This window comes from Dromiciops gliroides, chromosome 5 (assembly GCF_019393635.1).
Source record: "Dromiciops gliroides isolate mDroGli1 chromosome 5, mDroGli1.pri, whole genome shotgun sequence".
NCBI classification, from domain to species: domain Eukaryota; kingdom Metazoa; phylum Chordata; class Mammalia; order Microbiotheria; family Microbiotheriidae; genus Dromiciops; species Dromiciops gliroides.
The window spans coordinates 232,641,474-232,664,144 of record NC_057865.1 but is presented as its reverse complement, the minus strand read 5'-3'; the positions used below and the strand labels follow the sequence as shown (position 1 = coordinate 232,664,144).

At 33.6% G+C, this 22,671-nt stretch overlaps 1 protein-coding gene across 6 annotated transcripts in view; it reads right to left on the bottom strand.

Moving 5' to 3' along the window:
* USP15 (ubiquitin specific peptidase 15) overlaps positions 1-22,671 on the bottom strand; it is a 179,849-nt gene that overhangs the window by 78,423 nt on the left and 78,755 nt on the right. For 5 of the 6 annotated variants that reach the window (XM_043966591.1, XM_043966597.1, XM_043966593.1 and 2 more), the window contains 3 exons: positions 21,347-21,492; positions 18,024-18,085; positions 2,748-2,834 (listed from right to left, as the gene is read on the bottom strand). In XM_043966591.1, coding sequence (XP_043822526.1) covers positions 2,748-2,834; positions 18,024-18,085; positions 21,347-21,492 — 295 coding nt within the window. The remainder of the gene's footprint in view (positions 1-2,747; positions 2,835-18,023; positions 18,086-21,346; positions 21,493-22,671) is intronic. The other variant, XM_043966592.1, reaches the window with a different exon arrangement.

The following is a 22,671-nucleotide window of genomic DNA, read 5'->3' as shown; positions in this document are numbered from 1 at the left end:
AACTTACTGAGTTTTAAAAAATTAATCATTACTATGTTATATAACTGATTAATCTTTTCCTATAACAACACCCTAAGCCTGTGTCCTTCATAAAAAGTAATTTTACTTTGCACAATGCCAATAAATTTGATAGTAAACTGAATGGATTACATAAAAAAAAAAAGGTTGTTTTAAGATAGTGTTAGCTTTAAACAATAGTAGTAGAATGTTAAAAATTAGTTTTTGTAAAGCTGATTTCTATTTTCCCAGTGATGGTGGAAATAATTTTAGGTATTTTATCTTTATTTCCATGGTTTTCAATTGGCAGAAATTCTTCAGCTTTATTTTCTTTCTGTCATATAAATATGTGCTCTTAAAAAAAACAAAAACAAAAAAACCAGGCTTATCTGTATTAGCTATTCTTACTTGAAAAAACTTCTACAAAAACCAAAACTCAGTAATTTATGTAATCTGAAATCATTAAACGTATTGATTCTTAAATTTAAATGCTTTTTATACCATTCAAGATGGCACAATCATGAAGGTGATCCCAAATGGATAAAGATGACCCTTACAGAACAAGGTATGACCTTAGGGAGACTTCTTTTAAATTTTACTTTTGATGGGGCAATTTTCTTGAGTGTGAGAGATGTAGTAGGCCATTTATGGAATCACTGAATATTAGAGTTGAAGAGTACTTATAAGTGATCCAGTCTAACGTTCATTCATTTATTTATCAGCTTCCCGATCTATTTATTTATTTTTACAGATTAAAAATAAATTAAAAAACAGCAAACCATGACACAAAGAGTTTAAGTGACCTGTAAGGATTACCTTGAAAAATTGATCACAAAGCCAGGACTATAAGTCTCTCCAATCCTAGGAACAGGGCTTTTTCTACTAATTCCACATTGTCTTATACAGGGTGATCCAAGCCTTAGTGAAGTTTTAACCTTAAAATTTTAGCAGCAAACTCACTGATTTAAACTTAAGACTGGATTAAGATTTTTGGAACCTTCTGTATTTCAAATTACTGTATATTTACTGGAAAAGTTGCAAGTGGTAGGGAAGAGGCTTTCTCTGTTTATTAAGAGTACAGCGGGGCAGCTAGGTGGTGCAGTGGATAGAGCACCGGCCCTGGAGTCAGGAGTACCTGAGTTCAAATCCGGCCTTAGACACTTAACACTAGCTGTGTGACCCTGGGCAAGTCACTTAACCCCACAATTGCCTCACTAAAAAAAAAAAAAAAAAGAGTACAGCAACAGGTGGCAGATACCATTGACACCATTCTTTTTAAGCAACTACAAGTCATAGGATAAAAGGACTACAGAGTAGAGTAAAAGGGAGGATAGAAGAGGAATTTTAAAATGAAACAGTACTTGATATCAAGTGTTAAAAAATATTGGAGTATACTAGCTGTGTGACCTTGGGCAAGTTACTTAACCCTCATTGCCCCACCAAAAAAATAAAAATAAAAATAAAAATAAAATCGGAGTATTCCTCTAACAACTGGAGGCATTTCATTTCCAAATAAAGGTAGTAACTAATACATTAGCTAAAAAATACACAAACTACACTGAAGGTGAAGGGAATTAATTTTAGAGAAGGCAGGATTCAGCATATCTACATGAATTCTATATCAAAATAACAATTAAGCCGACAATTTAAAAATCACAAGGCCAGAAAATTGGATATGATTTGTTAGGGAAATAATAAACTACATAACCCATATACATATATTTCATTATTTTTTTCAAATATTAAAATATAAACCAGATATTGAATGGGTAGCTACTATATTAAAAAAATACCAAACTGAATAAAAGAAAAAAGTACTGGCTATATAATCGCCATATTTTTTGCCCTATCATGAAATTTTGCTTAATCAAACATTTTACATTACATGTATCACTCAGTATTTATCACTTGTAACTGAATCTTCATCTTTCAAAATGAGATTTTTAAACCCCAATACTGAATTACTGTAGAATTTTGCAAGACTTTGATCACATATATATTAAATCATCACATACATTTATTTTAGCACACAATTTAGATGTCTTAACATTGAATAACACTTAATAAATGGCCACTGAATTACTATGTGGAATTTCATTAACTTAGTGTAAAAGTGTCACCCTCATATATTTCAACACTGACAAATCATGTTCATATCTACCCCACACTGCTATATGCCTTCAAAAGCTGAAGAGAGGATCAAGAAAATACTATAGCATAAAATTTAAAATAATGTAGTTTCTAATTAAAATTTCTCTAAGCAAAAAGAAATTCTGATTTAGTAATGCTTAATTTGTCATATGATAGTAAGTCTTATAAATATGGAAATATGCTTCTATGAATGAAAATAACACATTAATATTTAAACTGGTAGTTGTGATAAAAGGCCAGCTAATAATTGTTCGCATCAAAAATATATTTCTTTTAACAAATTTACTTATACATTTTAATACTTGGTTGTGATCACTGGAGTTGGAAATGTCAGATTCTAAAGGAACTTTATTATACTTGACAGATACCCCTTTTAGGTTATGATTTAAATTATTTATTATACTATATATGTTAATTCAAGAGCAAATTTATAAGTGAGCATGCTTGCTCATTCTACTTTGTGGAAAACTAACCTGTAGTTTAGAGAAAAACAGTTTTAATGCAAATATGTTTATCGTCAATTCTAGACAGGAGTTATTTTCTGCAATCACAAGGGGGTGATTCAATTAAACAAACAGTTCTTAAGATACATTGCTTACTTTCTGTTGTTGATGTTGTTATAATTATTTGATAGAGATGAAGGAGAGATCTTTGGTAAAGTTGAAAAATTGGATGCACCTGGGGACCTTTAAAAATATGAAAATGTTAAATTAGATAAAGATGCTGAATTCTGAAATTAATAATGAAATAAAGAAAAGAACAGATGCCAATGTATGTAGTAAATGAATGTTGAAAAATAGTCATGAGCAAAAACCACTAAATATCAATTGGTTTCCAAATTCAAAATGCATTATTCACATAAAAATTAATTCATAGTAAAAAACCAACCATCTTTATGTTTCATTAGCCAAATTAAATAAGCAACTTCATTCTTTTGATTATTTTATTAAATAAAATGTTTTCCTTTTATACAAATTAAACATTTACTACTAAACATTTTGTTGCCAATGTTCCATGAATTAAAATATTAAGATATTTAGGATAGTAGTCTCATTAGTCAATCCAGAATAGTATTATGCATTAATAAACCAAGAAGCCAATTGTTCAAATTCAATTTATAACTCAGTTAAACAACCAACTTTTAATCATCCACAGGATATAGAAAAAGCACGAATAAGTCACACAAAGATAATCCACAAAAATTTTTTTTGGACAAGTTCAAAGCCGATTAATATTAAAATTGTCATATAATAAAAGCTTATTAATTCAGAGCACCCAGACCCACCCAGAGTTTTAAACATTTTTTTGTGCCATGGATCTCATTGGCAGTCTGGTGAAGCCTCTGTGGACCTTTTCTTGATATGGTATGTTTTAAAATGCATTTTAAAAATACATTGGATTATGAAGGAAACCAATTATATTGAAATTATCTATTTTAGAAAAGATGTTCACCGATCCCAGGTAAAGTACCCTTGGTTTATCAGATAAGGAAAGAGGCCTAGAGAATTAGTAACTTGCCCAAAGTCACCCAACTATTAAGTAGTTAAGACAGAATTCAAATCCAGGTAGGTCTTCTGATTCCCAATCCAGGCCTCCTGCTACTATGCTGCACACTGTTCTACTGGTGATTCTTAAGTTTGTTAGCTACAGCAATTTAATCACAGTTAATTTCTCCTATAATCTGATTTATACTATTAATTTACTTGGCAAATTCCTTTTCCACTCATAGCGTAAAAGTAAACTTCAGTACAATACCAACATTACCACAAATTCCAAATTTGGGAGGATCCAATGGAAATGAGACAGGTTCAATTTTAGTTTTGTAATATTTTTATTTTGAGTTTTGATCCACTCACAACTTTTCCAGAAGACAAACATGAACTAAGGTATACCCCTAATGCTACAGAGAATTTTCGCAGCAAACTCACTGATTCAAACTTTGAAAGTACAAAAGTACCCTAAATGTTCTATTTTGTGGCTATATCCATGTAAATTCTCTTTTGCTGACCATTAGTCATTTACCATACTCATTAACATCTCTAGTAAGAATGATATCTATCTATCTATCTATCTATCTATCTATCTATCTATCTATCTATCTATCTATCTATCTATCTATCTATCTATCTATCTATCTATCTACCTACCTACCTACCTACCTACCTACCTATCGCCACTATTTCTCAAAATATCTTTTCATGATGTTATTTAGGCATTTCTAACAAATAAAGAGGTTACCTGGATAGTATCAGTGGTATAACATAGTATTCTGAGCCTGGTAACAGTTTGCTGAATTGAATGCTTTCCTTCAGTAACCACAAAGTGAGCTATTGACCTAGAATACATCTATTACAAAGTAGGGGGTGAATACAGTCAATTGTGAATCTAGCATCAACAATTTTAGGTTATTTAAAGGGGGTGGTGATGTGATAAATCTGTTTGTGAATTTATCATAGTTATCTTTTCTTTTTTACAACTCATGCCCACATTTTGGATATTACCTGCTCATTAATAACATCCATTATGAAGTAGACAAGATAGAGAGGGATGAAATGTCAATGTAACTGTGAGAAACTGGAAGGGAGATGAAATATATTGTCATGTTGCACTAAGGAAATGGATTGTGGTTTTTCTATATGGATTTTAATAGTTACTATTGTTCCACACTTCCTTTCCAACTTTTACCAGTTAAGAGATTTTACCATATTTAAAACTTTCATTTATCTACCAGACACATCAGCCATTATTCAAGAATCAGAATTTATGATATTCTTTAATTATGATAAAACACAGTGCTTTGTGCAGAACAGGTGCTGGAGAAGTGCTGGTTGAATGAATTTTGGAAAAAAAAAAAGTACCAGAATTTGTAATGATGTTAGACAAAAATATAATACAAAGAGTTTTAAACAATGATAGATATTTGTTGCCGTTTATATAAGTTTTAGCTATTTAAACCCTATTATTATTAATATAATCTTTTTAGTACTAAAAAAAGTAGCAACAACTATTCTAAATTTAGGATATGTATTTTATTATAAATTCTGGTGAAGATGTATAAACTGTCAATAGAAAACTAAAATTTAGTGTCAATAAATAAAGTATGATAATCTAATCTTATGGAGAATGATGACTGGTCACATATTACTTCCTCAAGAAGTTAACTTAAAAATATCTGAAATTTTATTTACTATTCTGAATACTTGTACTGTACTTTATTTTTTTGTGTGTGTGTGGGAAGGAGAATTTGGACATGTAATTTCATCAGTGTAGAGAATTCCAAATGTGGAAATTCCCTTTACCAATGCAAATGGACAGCTTGTTTGACACAGTCTAGAATTGCTGACTTGGTCAAACATCTTTAGGGGTGGGCCCAAGTCATGAAATCACAAAGGGATTTCAATATTTAATAACTCTTATTTTTTGTTTTTAATTTACAACACCATAGCATCATATATACTATATATAAGAAATATATACATGAAATGAAGAAAATATAATTTTCAAAAAGTTATTAAAAACACCAAACCCCTTTGTGATGTTTGGCCTACCTTATATAATACATATCAGAGGTAGGACTTGAAAATTCTGGTCTTCCTGACTCCAAGGCCTGCCTTTATTTTATGCACATTTCCACTCTTTTAGCACAAAAGTATTTTGCCTACTAAACATGGAATTGCACATTAAATGATATGTATGTGTATATAAATATAATATACAATATAGTCTATATAGTACAGATCATATATTGTATTTACATTAAATATATATGACCATAAATGGGCCACTGGACATTTTTTACTTCCTTAAACTATTTATGTCACACACACACACACACACACACACACACACACACACACACACACACACACACACTTTCCATTTTCCATGCCAAGAATTTGGTTTGTAAATAGTGAACCTAAATGTTCTCCTAGTTTGAAATAATTTTTTCCTTTTCATTTGACAGAATCTTGAAAAGTATTGCTGAGGAAAATTATGGAAGTTTCAGATACCAAAGATAATTTGTTTCATCTATGATTTAAAATTTTCAAAGAAAAGGACCTGTATATAGCTAAAACAATCACCCCCCCCCCCACACTTGTTTTTGACTTTCTGGATTCTGTCACTGTTCCTCAGGTGTTGTCTCACCCCAGAGCTTCCCTCAGCACCTGGGGCCTCTTCAACCTGGAATATCCCTTTGTCATGCTGGTCTGGCCTCCCTTTTCCCACTGATGAACTCCTCCCAGAGTCTCCATTTTGGGGAAGGACCCAAGCTGAACAACTTTAATTCCTCTCCTGACTCTGTTTCTGACTTTTTGGACATTGACACCATGCCCCTATAGGGTACCTAACCCCATCCTACCCCACCCCACCAGTTCCCTTTTGTGCATTGTCTCTCCCATTAGATTGTAAGCTCCTTGAGAGAAGGAATCTTTTGTCTTTTTTGTATCCCCAGCACTTAGCACAGTGCCAGAAACATAGTAGGCACTTAATAAATGCTTACTGAATTGCCAGTTGTTGCTTGTATTTGTATACTTTCTATATAGCATTGAGCACAACATTTGGGACACATTAAGAATTTAATTGCCTTGTCATCCACGCTCAGGCCTTTCCTAAAATACAAGGCTCCTAAAGAAGCAAATGATACTTTTTTCCTTACACATTCATATGCTACTTCATTTTTTTTGAAAGGTTAGAATATTCAAATAGAAAGAAGGTAAAACAAGTTAATAGTGAATAATTAAAGAATTCTCATGAATAAAGTCAAGTATACTGAAACTTCACTATATTGTTATTTGCTATAAATTGAATTTAGGCATCAAGAGGGCATACAATTACTTAAGTAACAAAAAAGACTTATTTATAATGTGGTTTCACCTTATGCCATGGTGATCTGATCCTTGCTGCTCTCTCAGTATCATCCTATTTCTTTACTTTCTTTCACTATAAAATTTCTTGAATGAGCGATTTATAGCTGTTTCCTTTTAATTAGATATTCCTCCTTAAACTGTGACAATCTGGCATTCACATCCACCTTTTTTACTTAAACAGTTTAAATATATCAATGCTCTCTGAATGACCAAAGCCACAGGCTTCTTTCATTCTTTATTTTCTTTAATCTGCCACATTTGAGAGTGCTGACTACTTTTATGGCATTCTGCTACCCAAAAGCCTTCCATGACTCTGTATATCTTACAAAATTTAAACTGCTTTGCCTGTTAACTTCATGGTTTATCACTATCTGATACCACCTTCTTTCTATCCACCCCTAATTCATGCAACTTCTCTCCATTTACAATATGACTGAGGAAAAGTGACCTACCTGCCATCCCCTATGTAGGCCTTTCAGTTTCCTGCCTATGTGCTTGTATTCACACTATTGCACAGGTCCAGAATGTTATCCCCCTTAAACTGCTGACTCTTCAGTAACTCCAGTGCAACCTCCTCTAGGAAACGTTCTTTTATCCTTCTGATGTAATGAACTTAGACTTCAACTGCACTTTCTATCAATGAGGTGATCGACAAAATGTTATATATGAGAACTAAGGTTATTTATTAGGTACTGGAAAGATAAGGGCAGGTTTTCTAGAGGATGTGAAGGGGAAGGGGAAGCACTATAACTATGGAAATCAGGAAAGGCCTTTTGTAGAAAGTGGCAGTTGAGCTCAGCCTTAAAGGCAGGGAGGAATTGCCAGGAGGCTGAGCATATCCGACAAGGGGGAACAGCCTATGGAAGAAAAGGGAGGGAGACAGAAGTCTAATTTGGCAGGAATGTAAGGGAGCAAGGTGTAAAAATCTTTATTTTATCCTAGAAGTACTGAAGCTTCTTGACATATAGTACATATAGTAGATGCCTAAAAAATGATGTTCAATTGAAGTCTCTAATTATAGCAGCCCTGTGAAAGGTTCTGTGACATCTTTACCAGACAAATACTCATCTGACATTTAACCATCTACAGACTTGTATAGTTTATATTCTCATGTATTTGTCTCTTCAATGAAGCTGTGAAATCCATCTGTCTAGCAGAGCAATGAGGCTGCACGTATATGCATGAAAACAAATGTGCTGAGTGATCTTGGCTCCAGCATGGATAGCACTACAGTAAGGTCCTAATGTATAAGCATGATAAAATCCTACTTATAGAAAGAATGATGAAAGTATATTTTTAAAAATCTATTTTAACAATTTTATTAGTATGGCTAATCACAATTTAGAGTTATACCTATGCACTAATGTATTCAAATTAGATATTTACTTGTTTGATGCTAGGAATCTCTTCTTGGAAGTTAGTAAAGAACATTTTATATTAACAGCTTATGAACAGTTGCCAAGAAAACCCCAAATGCATTCAGGAAGAGTTGGGACACAACTGAAAAACTACTGAACAACATGATCTATGAATAGATTCTATTTTTCTCAAATACCACATTAAGATGAGAGGTGATTTAAAAATCATAGGTGCACTGAAGTATGTATTGAGTTTGCAAATCTATTTGTGCACATATATGTGTGTATATATACATATTTCTACACAATATATGAATAAATAATAGAAATCTCTGTTGGGATATAGTCTGCCTAGCTAATAAAGGAAAGCCTTTAAGTGCTAATCTGGCATTTACTGATAGATTGTCTAGCATTACGTATCTTTTTGAGTGTTAATGTACTTCATGGATATGGCTTTTCTTTGAAAACAGACAATTTTGAATTTACCAGCTTAACTGATACAATGCACATAGCGGTCAGATTTCTGGCAAACTTAACCACCTAGGAGAGAAGTTGTTAACCCTAAAGTAAGAAAAAGAAGAAGTTTCTTTACAAAGCACTTCACTTAGGCTGGTCAGGGACTGGGGACACAAAGATAAAAATGAAATAGTCCCTAGCCTCAAGTAGTTTATAATCTAAGGACACTAAAGCAAATACAAAGTAAATGCAAGTCATTGCCAAGGTAGAGGCCACATAATGTAAGGGGAGAGGGGCAGGAATCAGGAAAGGCTTTATGTAGGAGCTGAGCTCTGAAGAACGCTACGGATTCTAAAAGGTGGAAGTGAGGATGGAGTGAATTCTAGGTACAGGAGGGCACAGGGCCAAGGCCCTGGGAGAAGAGAATGGATACCAATTTGGTCAGACTGAAGAGTACATGAAAGGGAGTAAAACATATACAGTAAGGCTGGAACCCGGTTGTGAGGTGCTTTAAATGTCAAACATAGGAATTTACATCTGATTCTGTATAAAGAGCTAAGGGAGATCTAATTGAGCACAGTGACATGTTCTGACCTTGTTTTAGGAAACTCACTTTGGATGGATGCTAGAGGAGAAAGGCTTGAGAAGGGGAGATTAAGTAGGAATCGAACATAATAGTTCAGGTGAGAGGGCATGAGGGTCTATACCAGGGTAGGACTGGTGGCTATGTGAGTGTAGAGAAAGTAGATGAAAGAAAGAGATGGGGGTAGAATCAACAATGCTTGAATCTGCTTGTTTAGCACCACAGTTACTCATTTAACATGCTTTATTAGTTTATGACGTGCAGTACTTCCGAGATCATAGGCTCTCAGAAATAACTAGTACACATCTTAATTGATCAAGAACCTTTTTTGCAGCCCTCCTTCCCCTAAAGTGACTCACTGAGAAAATGTTTAAAGAACTCTAATGAGGGTAAACAAACGATCTTTAAAAGCAAAATATTTAGCTTCTGAGTAGCTCTAATAGTTAGAAAGTTATTCCTCATATTAGACCTAAACAGTTGCCTCTACAACTTCTAACCACTGCTGCTAGCGCTGCCTTTGGGGCCAAGTAGAACAAGTTCCTTTAAATGACAGTCATTCAGTTACTTGAAAACAGATCTCATGTCCGTTCTATTCTAAAAATCTCTAGTTCCTTCAACGAATTCTACAAAGGCATATTCTCCAGTTTCTCACACCATCATGGTTTTCTCTCTTTCCATATGTTCTACCTTGTAGACCTTTTTCCTAAAATACAGTATCTGGGACTAAGCATAACATTAGAGATGTGGTCTGCCGAGGGCTGGGTAGAAAACATTTGCCTTCCATGTTATGGACACTATGCTTCTCTTCCTGAAGCTTAGGACAGCATTAGCATTTTGGGCTGCCATGTCATATTTCTATCTCAGTCTGGAATCAGGGTGCACCAAACTGAGGTCTCTTTTCACAGAATTGTGGTCTACATCAAAGCTTCTTAAACTGTGGGTCGTGACCCCATATGAGGTCACATAACTGAATGTGGGGGTCCTGAAAAATCTGGCAACAGTAAAAGGTTATATATAACTATTTTATTTACCTATATACCTGGGGTCACATAAAAATTTCTTGGGTGAAAAGGGGTTGCAAGTAGAAAAAGTTTAAGAAGTCCCACTCTAGATATATCTCCCCTATATTGTATTTCTGAAGTTGATTTTTGGAATTAAGTATAAAACCTTCTATTTAACACTATAATTTTATTTAATTCAAAATAGCCCAATAAACATTGTCTGTCAAGTGCTTTCTGGAGCCAGGCTCCATATGTAATTCAAATTATTAACTATCTTTCCAAGCAACATACACAGTCTGTCTGTCTTGTCTGTTGATCTCTCTCGTCATTGATCAAAATGAAAAATGTGGAACAACATAGTGGGGCACTCTACCAGAGACCTTCCTCCAAGTGGATATCAATATATACTCTTTCTACAGCATTTCCCTACTCTGCAAGTCTAGTTAACCCATCAAAAAGGAGCCATCATTAGATTAGTTGCGCATGACTTGTTCTTAATGAAGTCAGTCAAGAATATAAATGGCTTTTACTAACCAGTTTCCTAAATCAACCTCTTACTAGTATTTTCTAAAAATAAGTCATGCCCTCTGGTATGTAGTTGGCTGAAATCTTCCCTTAATCCTCTAGCCCCTTTGTAAAAAAATTCAAAAATAAATTGAAAAACTTGGGAGATTTTGCTCTTTTTTAGTAGTATTCTCTCTCATTCTCTACAGTTTTTTCTAAAACTACCAACAAAAGATCAACAATACTATCTGCCAATTCTTTAATAATAATTCAAGATATCTGGGTCTTGGTGATTTGGACTTACTGACGGCAGCATGATGCTGACCATCTCATCACAATCTTAGATTTCTCTACCCCTTTTAACTACTTTCATTCTGTCATTCCTAGTCCAAAGAGGATCTTTCTTGGAAAACTAGCAAAGTGAGAGTTGTTTTAGTCTTTTCATCATGGTCCATTATCATCATCCCAATCTTTCTGAGCATCAATTCTAGCTAAGTGTTGGCTTTTGCCTGTAATAAATTTAAAATACCTTTTGTTGTTATCCTTACCATACATCACCAAGATAAATATGAGAGAGCCCTGGCTGTTCTTTAAAAGCCCAGCTTGGTTCTTCTCCGATATTGCTAAATTTTATGCAAATATATTGAGGTACAGGACAATTTTGCTTTTGCTTCTTGGCAAAAAACCTTTTTATCCTGAAGTTCTTGTTGACAAGGCCACTGAAATGCATATTTATAATGACAGAGAGCTTCCTTCTAGGACTTTAGAAGAGGTCATCTAGTCCAATCTCCTCGTTTTACAGAAGAGAAATTATGCCCAGAGAGATCAAACAGCCTGCCAAGTGCGTATAGTAGTAAGTGGTAGAGGTGAGATCTAAATTCATGTCCTTGTGACTATGAGTTTAGTTCTTTTCAAAGCACTATTCAGACTTGGTTATCAGACAGGTTATCTGCCACTCCCAAGTCTTCTTGTTTAATGAAGCTAATTCTTACTTTATCTATTTACATGTCTTTTTTCTCTATTCATAAGGCCAACACCCTAGTTCAAGACCTCATTTGCAAGAAGCTCAAGCTCCCAATTGGCCTTCCTCTCTCAATTTCTCCCCTCCCCCAGCCATCTTTCACACAGCTGCTATTAAGTTATTATCCTGCTCCATAAACTTCAGTGGCTCCTTCTGCTAAAATAAAATACAAGCTTCTTTGTTTTGGGCATCTAAAGCCCTTCAAAACCTGTCTCTGGTCTCATTATACATGAATCCCCTTCACGTACTCTGTGGCCCAGCCAAACTGGCTGTATATCATAAATGATTCTTTCTCCTCTGCAAGCTTTCACACTGTCTGGCACACTGTCCTGGACGGCACTCCTCATTACGTCTGCCTCTTAAAACACCTTGTTTCAAAAAAAAAAAACAAAAAACCAAAACAAAACCCAACACCTTGTTTCCTTAGCATCTTGGGACCACTTACATAGTAAGAAACACATAGATAGTAGCAAACACTTGCACCCAAACAAACATGCTGAAGTCAAGGGTCACACTGAGGTAAAATTTGAACTCAGGTCTTTCTGACTAAGTCTAAAGCTCTAGTCATGTCACAAAGCTCCTTCTTTTAGTACTGTTGATATTTACTAGCTTCCATTATGCTCAACTGTCAGATTTAACAAATGAGTTTAAATTTTAAACCAGCACTGCCCTTGCAAAATAGATCATATCTCTCTGCTTGGCAAAAATACCTAGTGTTTGCTGGTGGAGGCAATTTCTAGGTTTTTTTTTCCAGTTTCTTCATGGTGATGATGAATATTACTTAGGAATTCCTAAAGGTGGCTATTCATTATCTATTCTTTTAACTATTTTTCATTTTTAATTATTAAGACTTTATTTAAACAAGCCAGGTTGAAGCTTCTTCAATTGTATACCAAATCTAATTTTAATTTTCTTGTGATTGGGCATTGATTTTGATCTTTGTTCTAAGAAGACTATACAAAGACTATGCAAAGATCTGGCAATGGCTATTTGTAGTTATTTCCTGTCTGATGAAGTAACATAATTTCATTTTTTGTGAAGTTATTTAATGCTTGCTATATCCAGTGTCTACTTACTCTCTCCTTGCAGACAAATGCCCATTATATGGAGGTTTAGGGACATTAGACCTTCACATTTCTTTTTCTTCACATATTTTTTGTTGTCCTCCACTGTGTCAATCTGTACTGAAGTTACTGAATAATGTGTATTTTGATGTCTTTTTTTAAAAAATCAAGGTCTTTGTAGATTTTCCTTCCTTCTTACTGTTTGCAACAGATGTTGGTCCATAAAGTACAATTACCGTGAGAAAAAAATACAAGGTGACTAACTGTCCCATCAAATCAGACCCTTTAATTGACTCTTACAGAAGAATCAAGAGTACCCTCTTCTCATTTGACTGCTATTTCCCTTTTGCCTTCTGGCTTAGTTTGCAAAAATGTCAAGATTGTTATGATTTAGTTCAATCAGTAATATGCTCACCAGTTAATCACTAGACAAAGATCTCACACTTAATGTACCAACAGTTAAGTAAATCTTTAAAAATTATGTTATTAATAGCACCTTCTTACACCTTTTCTTCTAATCCCTCATCATCACTGCAAGAGCAGCAACAAGGGAAGCTATATGAATTAGGGACTATTTTGCACCTTCCTTTTCAGAGGTTTATCTCCAAGTGTGATTTAGCACTCACATTTCACTACGGGTGATATGCCTTTTCAAATTTAGCTAAGATAGCCTGCTCCTTAGAAAAGAGATTTGATTTTTTTTTTTTGGTGGGCCCATACATAAGAGCACTTCTAGCACAGTAGAACCTGTCAAAGCTTGCCTGCCCTCTATTGGCAAAGCCTTCAAGAACCTGGTGTCACCTCCACATAACACTGAGGAATCATTTCGTGACCAAATAGTGTATTATCTATCCGTTTTACTTTTTTTTTTTTTAAGTGAGGCAATTGGGGTTAAGTGACTTTCCCAGGGTCACACAAAAATAAATGAAACATAAGGGATGTGATTTCTAGAAATTTATTTATTTATTTTAGTTTTCAACATTTGTTTAGATAAGATTTCCAATTTCAAATTTTTCTCCCTCCCTACCCCCCCCCCCTCCCTAGACAGCATGTAATCTGATATAGGCTATATCTATCTACATCTATCTATATCTACATATCTATCTATATATAAATATAAATATATATATATAAAAATATGTTTCATTTATTAAAGCTGGGAATTGTGTCATATAGTTTAGAAGGATTTCTATTACAAGCTATAGAGCTGAGAATCATATGCTATCAGAATCCCTTAAGGACCATAATTGTGGGGGACCCAAAGAGCAAATGAGAGAGATATGTTAAGCATAAATAGAATGTGGAATATTACCAATAACTTGTGTTCCAAAAGCAGTATAAAAAAACACCCAAGAAATTTATAATCAGAAAAATAGTCATGTAGCAAGATGGAAAAGCAGATAACCTTACTACTGCATCACTCTTAATGAAATATAAAAAGAACTAGAGACTAGCTATCAAGTGTGTTAGGAAACCACTTACAAAGGATTTATATATGGACATGGACAAAGAAAGGTATGGACAGGTTCGGCCTTGTCCCACAGGAGCAAGTACCCAAATGAATGAGCTAATAAAAATATCCCCATAGGGACTAGAGTATTCTATTAAAAAATTGTATATAATATATATTATATATTTATAAATATAATTCATAATAATATCTATCTATCTATCTATCTATCTATCTATCTATCTATCTATCTATCTATCTATCTATCTATCTATCTATCTATCTATCTACCTCACTGCTTAAAGGTGCAACCTTTAGTGATCTGGAAAATTAGCTGACTCAAAATCTCATTCTTTGATAATATTGGATAAATGGTATAGAATTACTGATTATACAGAAAGTAGATAAATATATTTGATATGTTTCACAGGAAAATTATTACTCATAACTCATCATCAGTAAAAATAACACAGTATTTCAAATGGTATATGATACAGTCTGCTACATAATTTGAATTTCAACTACATAGCATGTGAAGTCTCAAAAGAACCCTTAATTTTTGAAATTTTGTCCTAAAACTTATTTAAGTATAACAAGAAAGCCCGCATATGACCTATCTATGTAGAGGGGCCTAAGTTATAAGATCTCATATCCAAGTAAATAAAGATCTAATTACTTCACATTTTAAAGTATTGATACTTAACAATTATGTTTACAAAGCGCTCTCAGGTAACAAGCCAAGCATTCATGGCTAGGATGCTGCAGGGTCTCGATCAGCATTCTGAAATTCTGCTTAACAAGAGAAACATGGGCAGTGTAGGGACTGTGTGAAATTACTAGCTCAGGGACTCAGTAAAAATGAATGGTTCAATCATATTTGGATTTATTTTGTTCAGGTTATTTTTACGAGTATTATGAGTACCCTCAGATTCATTCTCATAGATGATCCTCAAGTTTTCTGTCTTGAATCTTGTATGTCTGTTATATTGCATTAACTTATAGTTATTCATTCATTGTATCTCAAAGGTTTAATAGGCCAGAAATAAAAACAATAACAATAACATAGTGCTAATTATGTGCCAGGCATTGTGCTGAAGTGGTTTAAAATATTTTTTCATTTGAACCTCAAAAACAACCCTGGGATGTAGGTGCTATTAATAACCCTATTTTAAAGATGAGAAAACTGAGGCACAGAGAGATTAAGTGACTTGCCCAGGGTCACACAGTTGTTAAGTGTCTGAGGCTGGATTTGAACTCAGGTCTTCCTGACTCCAGGCCCACTGCTCAATGCATTGTTCAAATAAACCTCTAGTTGAATATACAAGGGTACTTTTTATGGTTTCCGGAATGTTTCTATCTTTTGCTTTTAGTTTCACCCAAAGTTATTCAAATAAAATATTTAGTATTTTTTTTTGTAAATAAACTATTTTCTTGGCAAAAGAAGATTTGTAGTGTGACTGTGTATAGATTACCTTATTTGTTAAGTTCTCATGGCAAGTCCTCCCCAATATGAAATGGTTCATTTAAAAACATTTCGATTGCTAACTAGGGAGGATAATCAAAGGGGTAATTTAATTATGTAATTTTTGACTTGGGGAGAGGAAGGCAGACCTGTGATTTCATAGGTGAAAGGAATTCTGGTGAGGAAACACCCCTCAATGCAGATGATCAAGTTGCCTGGGGTTAAGTGATTTGCCCACAAAGTCTATACAGCATCAGAGAAAAGACTTGAACACAGGACTTCCTGATTCTAAAGATGGCTTTCTTTCCACATCCCTTGAAGATAATTTTCATTAAGTAAAATTTTCTTATTGTGCCATAAACTACCAATTATCTTCCCCATTTTTGTCATGCATGCATAGCTGTTGGGTTTTTCAGAGAAACTCCAATAGATACTAACACAGATGTTGAATGACTGTGCAAATCAAGTTAACAGAAATATTTTCTAGGAAATAATATTGGTCATATAAGTGCATAATTCCAAATTTCACTAAATTCTGATTGGCCCAAGATATTAATTCATAATTTATCAAAATAATATAATGTCTTCTCCCTTCAATTACACTTGGTGGTGCAATGTTACCAATTTTCAATAAACTACAAACCACTCATCTGACATCACATATTTTTTAATAGACCGCTGGTAAGATTTTTATTTAGCAACACAATAGTATAACATGATACGTCTTATTTCTCAAACTACATTGTGAAATCCTTAAGGGTAGGACAATGTTTCAGATTTCTATATCTCCTCCAAGGAGTGTTGTTATAATTGCACATATCAAGAAAATGTATTAATTTTGAAGGAAAAGTATTAAATGAAATGGTCAAATAAACATTTTTCAAAAAGTAATCAACAGTTTCAAGAAGAATGTCAGTGACCTAAGTGAAATCTTTTGCACTAGTGAAAGGTTTATAATAATAGTAATAATAACACTAATGATGATAACAGCCTGAAGTTCTAAAATACTTTAAAGGTAAGTGCTTCTCATATATTATCTCATGTGATCCTCTTAATATTCCTTTAAGTGAGGTTAATACTGGAAGGATCCTCATTTTAAGGAACAGGCTTTGATCAATTAAGCAACCTGACAGTTTTTATACAGCTAAGTTAAAAGGCATTTAAGAGTTGACATGGCCAGTGAATCTAGTGCTTTTTCCAATACATCAGTTTCCTTCAAAGTACAGAATATCTTTGAAAATTATGTGCCAAGATAAATCAATTTTATGGAACCTTAAATACAAGATGACCCAATATTGAAAATTTTAATCTTAGTAAGGAACCAGTAATTTAATATAAACTTTAAGACAGAAATTATTCCCATTTTGTAAAGTAGATTAAATCTCTCACAAAAACTGCACTAGGCAATCTACATATGTTTCTTGTTTTCGCCTTGTACCAAGTTCATACCTTTGTATAGCTATCCACTGTAACTTAGCCAGGAAAATAAGCATTTAACTAGTATACCCAAGAGTTTCCCCAAATGTATTTATGGATATTTCAAAAACAAACTACATCACTCTTGCACAATTATGCATTTCTAAGACTGTTGCTTAATTTCAGACTGTTTTCTTTTATGTTCTGAGCAAGTAGACTGCTAAATTGTCTTGCCTATTAAAATTCAAGTCAAATAAAACATGACACCAAAAGAATCTGTGTGTACTCTACAAATGAATGATTATCAATACACGCCCCATGATCAATATCTGAGGATAGTTAGAAAAGTAGTCTAGATTTTGACCCCGTCATTCATCAGGAATTGGCATTCGATTTCATATTCTGAATTTCTTATTTCTCAAAAATCTCCCTTTTACATTTATTACTGATAAAACCCCAAATATTTTACAACATAGATTTGTCACTTTGAATATGATGCACAGTATAAATACAAGTTTAAATCAATTTGAAAATTAAGAAAAAAATCCTGAAACATTTAATGGAGGCATTTGAATTATATTTCAGGTACATTCTTTCAATTATTCTGGATTTTAATGTACAAAAAGTAGCTACAAAAGCACAAAGGCTGAACCTTTCAGTGGTAAGTCAGTAAGAAAAATTAAGACACTTACTTAGGAGTTGAAGGACCCCTTGGCCATGTTCCATCTTCATTTTTCTGCTCTATTACTAGCATCTGCAAATGTGACATAGTAAAATGGTCTTCTATAATTTCGAAGTTAAAAACTAAAATTAACCCACTACAGTTTTTTGTTTTTAGTCCCAAAAAGAAATACATTCAGATGTAATACAGCAATAGGAAAAAAAAATGGACTATGGTTAGACAGCACAACAACTAGGTTTTTGAACTTAGCTGATTCATTACCTGAGTAAACAAATCACCTAACAAAATCTATGTTACTATTTTCTCAGGAATCAATGTCAAACTTTGATTACTGATCTATAGAGAATGAGTACTCTTTGTGTGACTATAAGAATAAGTCATTTAATCAGCGTGTTATGATTCTTGCTCTACTTCTTTTGTCAATGTATTCAGAAATAGACAAGAGGATCACTATGAGGCAGCAGAAAAAACTAAATCCTTATTTTAATAGCCAGTAACAACACTAGCATAAGTAATACACATTATATACTTATATTTCAGCAAGGAATATCTCTCATGACATTCTTGTGAAATGTATATAGGCTTTATGACTATATAATCACTGTACATATACAATTAAATGACCAGACCAAAGGAGTACTGATTAATAAGAGCAATGTTAATGCAGAGGAAAGAGTGTTAAATGGTGGTCCTTGTCCTTCATCAGTTCAACACTTTTATCCCTGACTTGAATAAAAAACATAAATGGGATGCTGGGAAAGATAGGCAATATACCAGATCCAAAATCCAAAATCTTAAAAAACCCCTCAAAAGATTGGAAAAGCTGGTTAGAGTTAATTCTATCTCGACTCTGACAGTAACTGTATGACTGTGAGCAATTCATTTAACCTTTCTGAGCTTCAGTTTCCTCATCTGTAAAATGGCCAGAGGACCTGTACTACTTATGTTATAGGGTTTTTGTTAGCAAAACTACATTTTCAATCTTAAAGTACTACATATATATGTATGCGTTTATATGTATGATCAGTTATTAACGTCATAACACATAATGATAGTGACAAAAGATAACAACCAGGTTTTGCTGCAACAATTACCATGATTATCTTAGGAAAATGTCTAGGCTACTCACTGAAGTTTAGAGCTGCAAGAGATCCCAGATGTGTCACCTGGTCGAACCCCCCATTTTAAAGCTTGAAGAAACAGAGAGAGGCTCAGGGAAATGTGACTCAGCCAAAAACTGTAAAGCTAGTTAGTGTAGAACCAATGCTAGATGTCAATAAATGTTTATTTTATTGAAACTACTTTGAATTCATAGTAACTTTAATTAATATTTAATAGTAGAATTATTTTATAGAAACAACAATATAGACTGTGATTCTAAAATCAATTCTACTGCACTAATTGATATTAGGAAAAAAGTGGCACAGAAGACATTAAGTAGCAAGTAATGCTACAGTTATCCATTTTAGGTGTTGGTGTTTATGTAATTTCATGTTCATATGTGGACATCATGTTAAAACCTTAACTAACATGTTAAAGCCACAACTGTGGAAACGCAGACTAAGAGGCATCGAGCAATTATTCAATTTTACCCATCTAAGCATTATTTTCTCTCCACTCTGACTGAATGGACAATATCACCTTTTAGTCAAAGAGGAGTCTAAATAGAGCTGCCCCTTGCTGAGCTTCCCATAAACTGTCCCTTTCAACTTTTCCTTCCAGCCAACTGCTTAGTTTAAGATAGGTTTCTCTTCCCAATTTCACTGAACTTAAGTCTATGCACAATAGAAACCTTAGGAGGGATGGTCATTAATAAAGAATTTAAATAAGAGTTGATGTTAACAAGATACTGGAAGTGATGTTACAGAAGAAGAAAAGTCTGCTAGCTGAATTGTAATAAAACGTGAGCATATCCTATAAATGTATTTTTTACTAGCCTAGTTGCTCATTCATGTGAAACTGATTTCAATTCAAGAAACATTTAATGAGCCTACTAAGTGTGGAATGTACCAATCTCAACTGCTTACTGTTTCCCATTTGTAGGTTTTATTAATCTTCCTTTTAACAAGATGCGCCCCAAGTCACAGAACCATGGAATCTTAACAGAAGGAATCTCAGGTCTTTTTCCTGACCTTTTAACACATAGATACTCTCTAAAATATCTCTGATAGTCCACCATCTAATAGTCTTTGTTTGAAGTGATAAAAACTCACTTTTTCCCTAAATCAAGCCATTATAGTTTTTGAACAACTCTGTTAGGAAGCTTTTCCTTATAAAGAACTAACATGTATTATGAAGTCCCTAATCTGTGCCAAGGTACTGTGCTTGTATCTCTGAGAATATAAGTACAGAGAGTATCCAACTTCTACTCTCTGGGGCAAAACAGTATTAAGTTCTCTTCAACATGCTAATTCTTCAGATATCTAAAGAAAGCTATAATAGTCCCTCCTTCCCAAGTCTTTCTTTCTGTAGGCTAATCATTTGCAGGTCATTTCACCAATCCATGTATGACATAGTTTCAAATCTCCTCAACACCTCTGTATCCACTCCAACTTATCCACCCGCTTTTTAAAATGTAACATCTAGAACCAAACATATTTCCAGATGTAATCAGACAATGGGGAACAACGTGACTATCACTAGCATTCTGGACAATACACTTATATATGTAAAAGTATTATTAGGGGCGGCTAGGTGGCGCAGTGGATAAAGCACTGGCCCTGGAGTCAGGAGTACCTGAGTTCAAATCCGGCCTCAGACACTTAACACTTACTAGCTGTGTGACCCTGGGCAAGTCACTTAACCCCAATTGCCTCACTAAAAAAAAAAAAAGTATTATTAGATTTTCCTGAATTTCCATGATCTACTTTTGGCTTATGCTAATTAAAGCCACTAATTGTTCAGTTCTTTTCACATGAACTACTATTTAGTCAAAAATCCTTTATCCTTGTAGAAGTAATTTTTTGAAACCTAAATATGAGTTTGTATTTACCTTAGTATAAATAAACGTATTAGCATTCCCTGCCTCGCAAGAAATTTTCAGATCTTGATTATGTTTTAAATGTAGCAATTATCCCCTAAATGCATCCATATATTTGATATGTAATTGATGATTTGCCTTTATCCAAGTCACTGATAAAAAAGTTGAACAGAACAGGGACAAGGACAGAGCATCTTCAATGCTTCATTAGATTTTCTTCTCCAGGATGACAATGATCCATCAATCTATACTTTTTAAGTCTACTGAGCCCATTATGAGTATTCAGGTACACAATCAATACACAGGCACTGGTATCTAGCACACTTAAAATAAAAAATGTTGATGAACAATACCTGTCCTTGATATAAACCAGCATCCTGAATGGTACTGTCTGGCTTATTTAGTGGTTCAAATGTATTACTCATGTATTTGTTCCATAATCTGGTCTCTTTTTCATCTGGAATATTGAAGATTTTTCTTATTTCTTTTTCAATTGTATCTGAATTTAAAGAAGAAAAAAAATAAAAACTTTTGTTTTACAAAGTTCATCACATCAAATAAAGTTAATCATTAATTAAGAGTCCTAAACTTTAAATAAGAGGTAGGACAACATAGTGGACAGGGAGCTAGCCTTAGAGCAGTAAGAACTGTGTTCAAGTCTTCTCTCTCTCTCTCTCTCTCTCTCTCTCACACACACACACACACACACACACACACACACACACACACACACACACACACTATCTCACTCTCACTCTTCCTATCCTGGGCAAGTCACTTAAACCTATCAGTGTCCAAGGCAATCCTTAAAAATTACAACCTGCAGAACAATTAATGATCTGCATTGGTGGAGGGAATTTCTTCACCAGTTCCCTAAACCAATGAAATCACAGGTCTGTAATTAAGAAAAGATTGAAAAAACATTTCAATACTGTTAGAAGGGCAAGAAGAATCTGACAAATATCTATAAACATATGAGTACTGTGAGAAGGGTTTTCAAAATCAAGGATGCTTCAAGAAAAAAAATGATAAATAATTCTGAAAGTAATTATTTTCAGAACTAAAGAATCTGTCGGCAAAAATTCCAGCACAAGCCACTGAAATATAAGATTATGTTATAAAACCAAGTGATTTTTATTTTAAATACATGTTTAAAAAATTAATAGTCATTCCATTCAAATCAATAATAAAGAGATAAAGCTAACATACAAATCACAGAAACTAAAGATTGAAATGGCTTTTTATATCTGTTAGTTCATTATTTGATAAATTGGATGTGATATTTACCTTTGAATAACTTCAACTATAACAAATTAAATCAAGTCCATTAAATGTAAGTGGTTTTCAAAGTGATTACCATAGTAGTGAAACACAGATTTTAAAATTAAAACCAGCCCCACCCCCATATGGTACTTTGAAGTATATAATTTTTGTATCACATTCTATTCCTGTGTATCAATTATATGGCAGTAAAATAAATCAAATGCAAGATCACAACTCACTATATAAAATGTTTTGATTACATTGTTTCTTAAAATGTAAAGTTATAAGACAGACTAGAATGAGCTAAATTTCAGGGTTATCAAAATTTAAGAAATAAGTATATTGAAGTTTGTCTCATAAAAATTATAATAAGTTTAAAAATAAATTCTATAATTATAATCCAAACCAGCATATT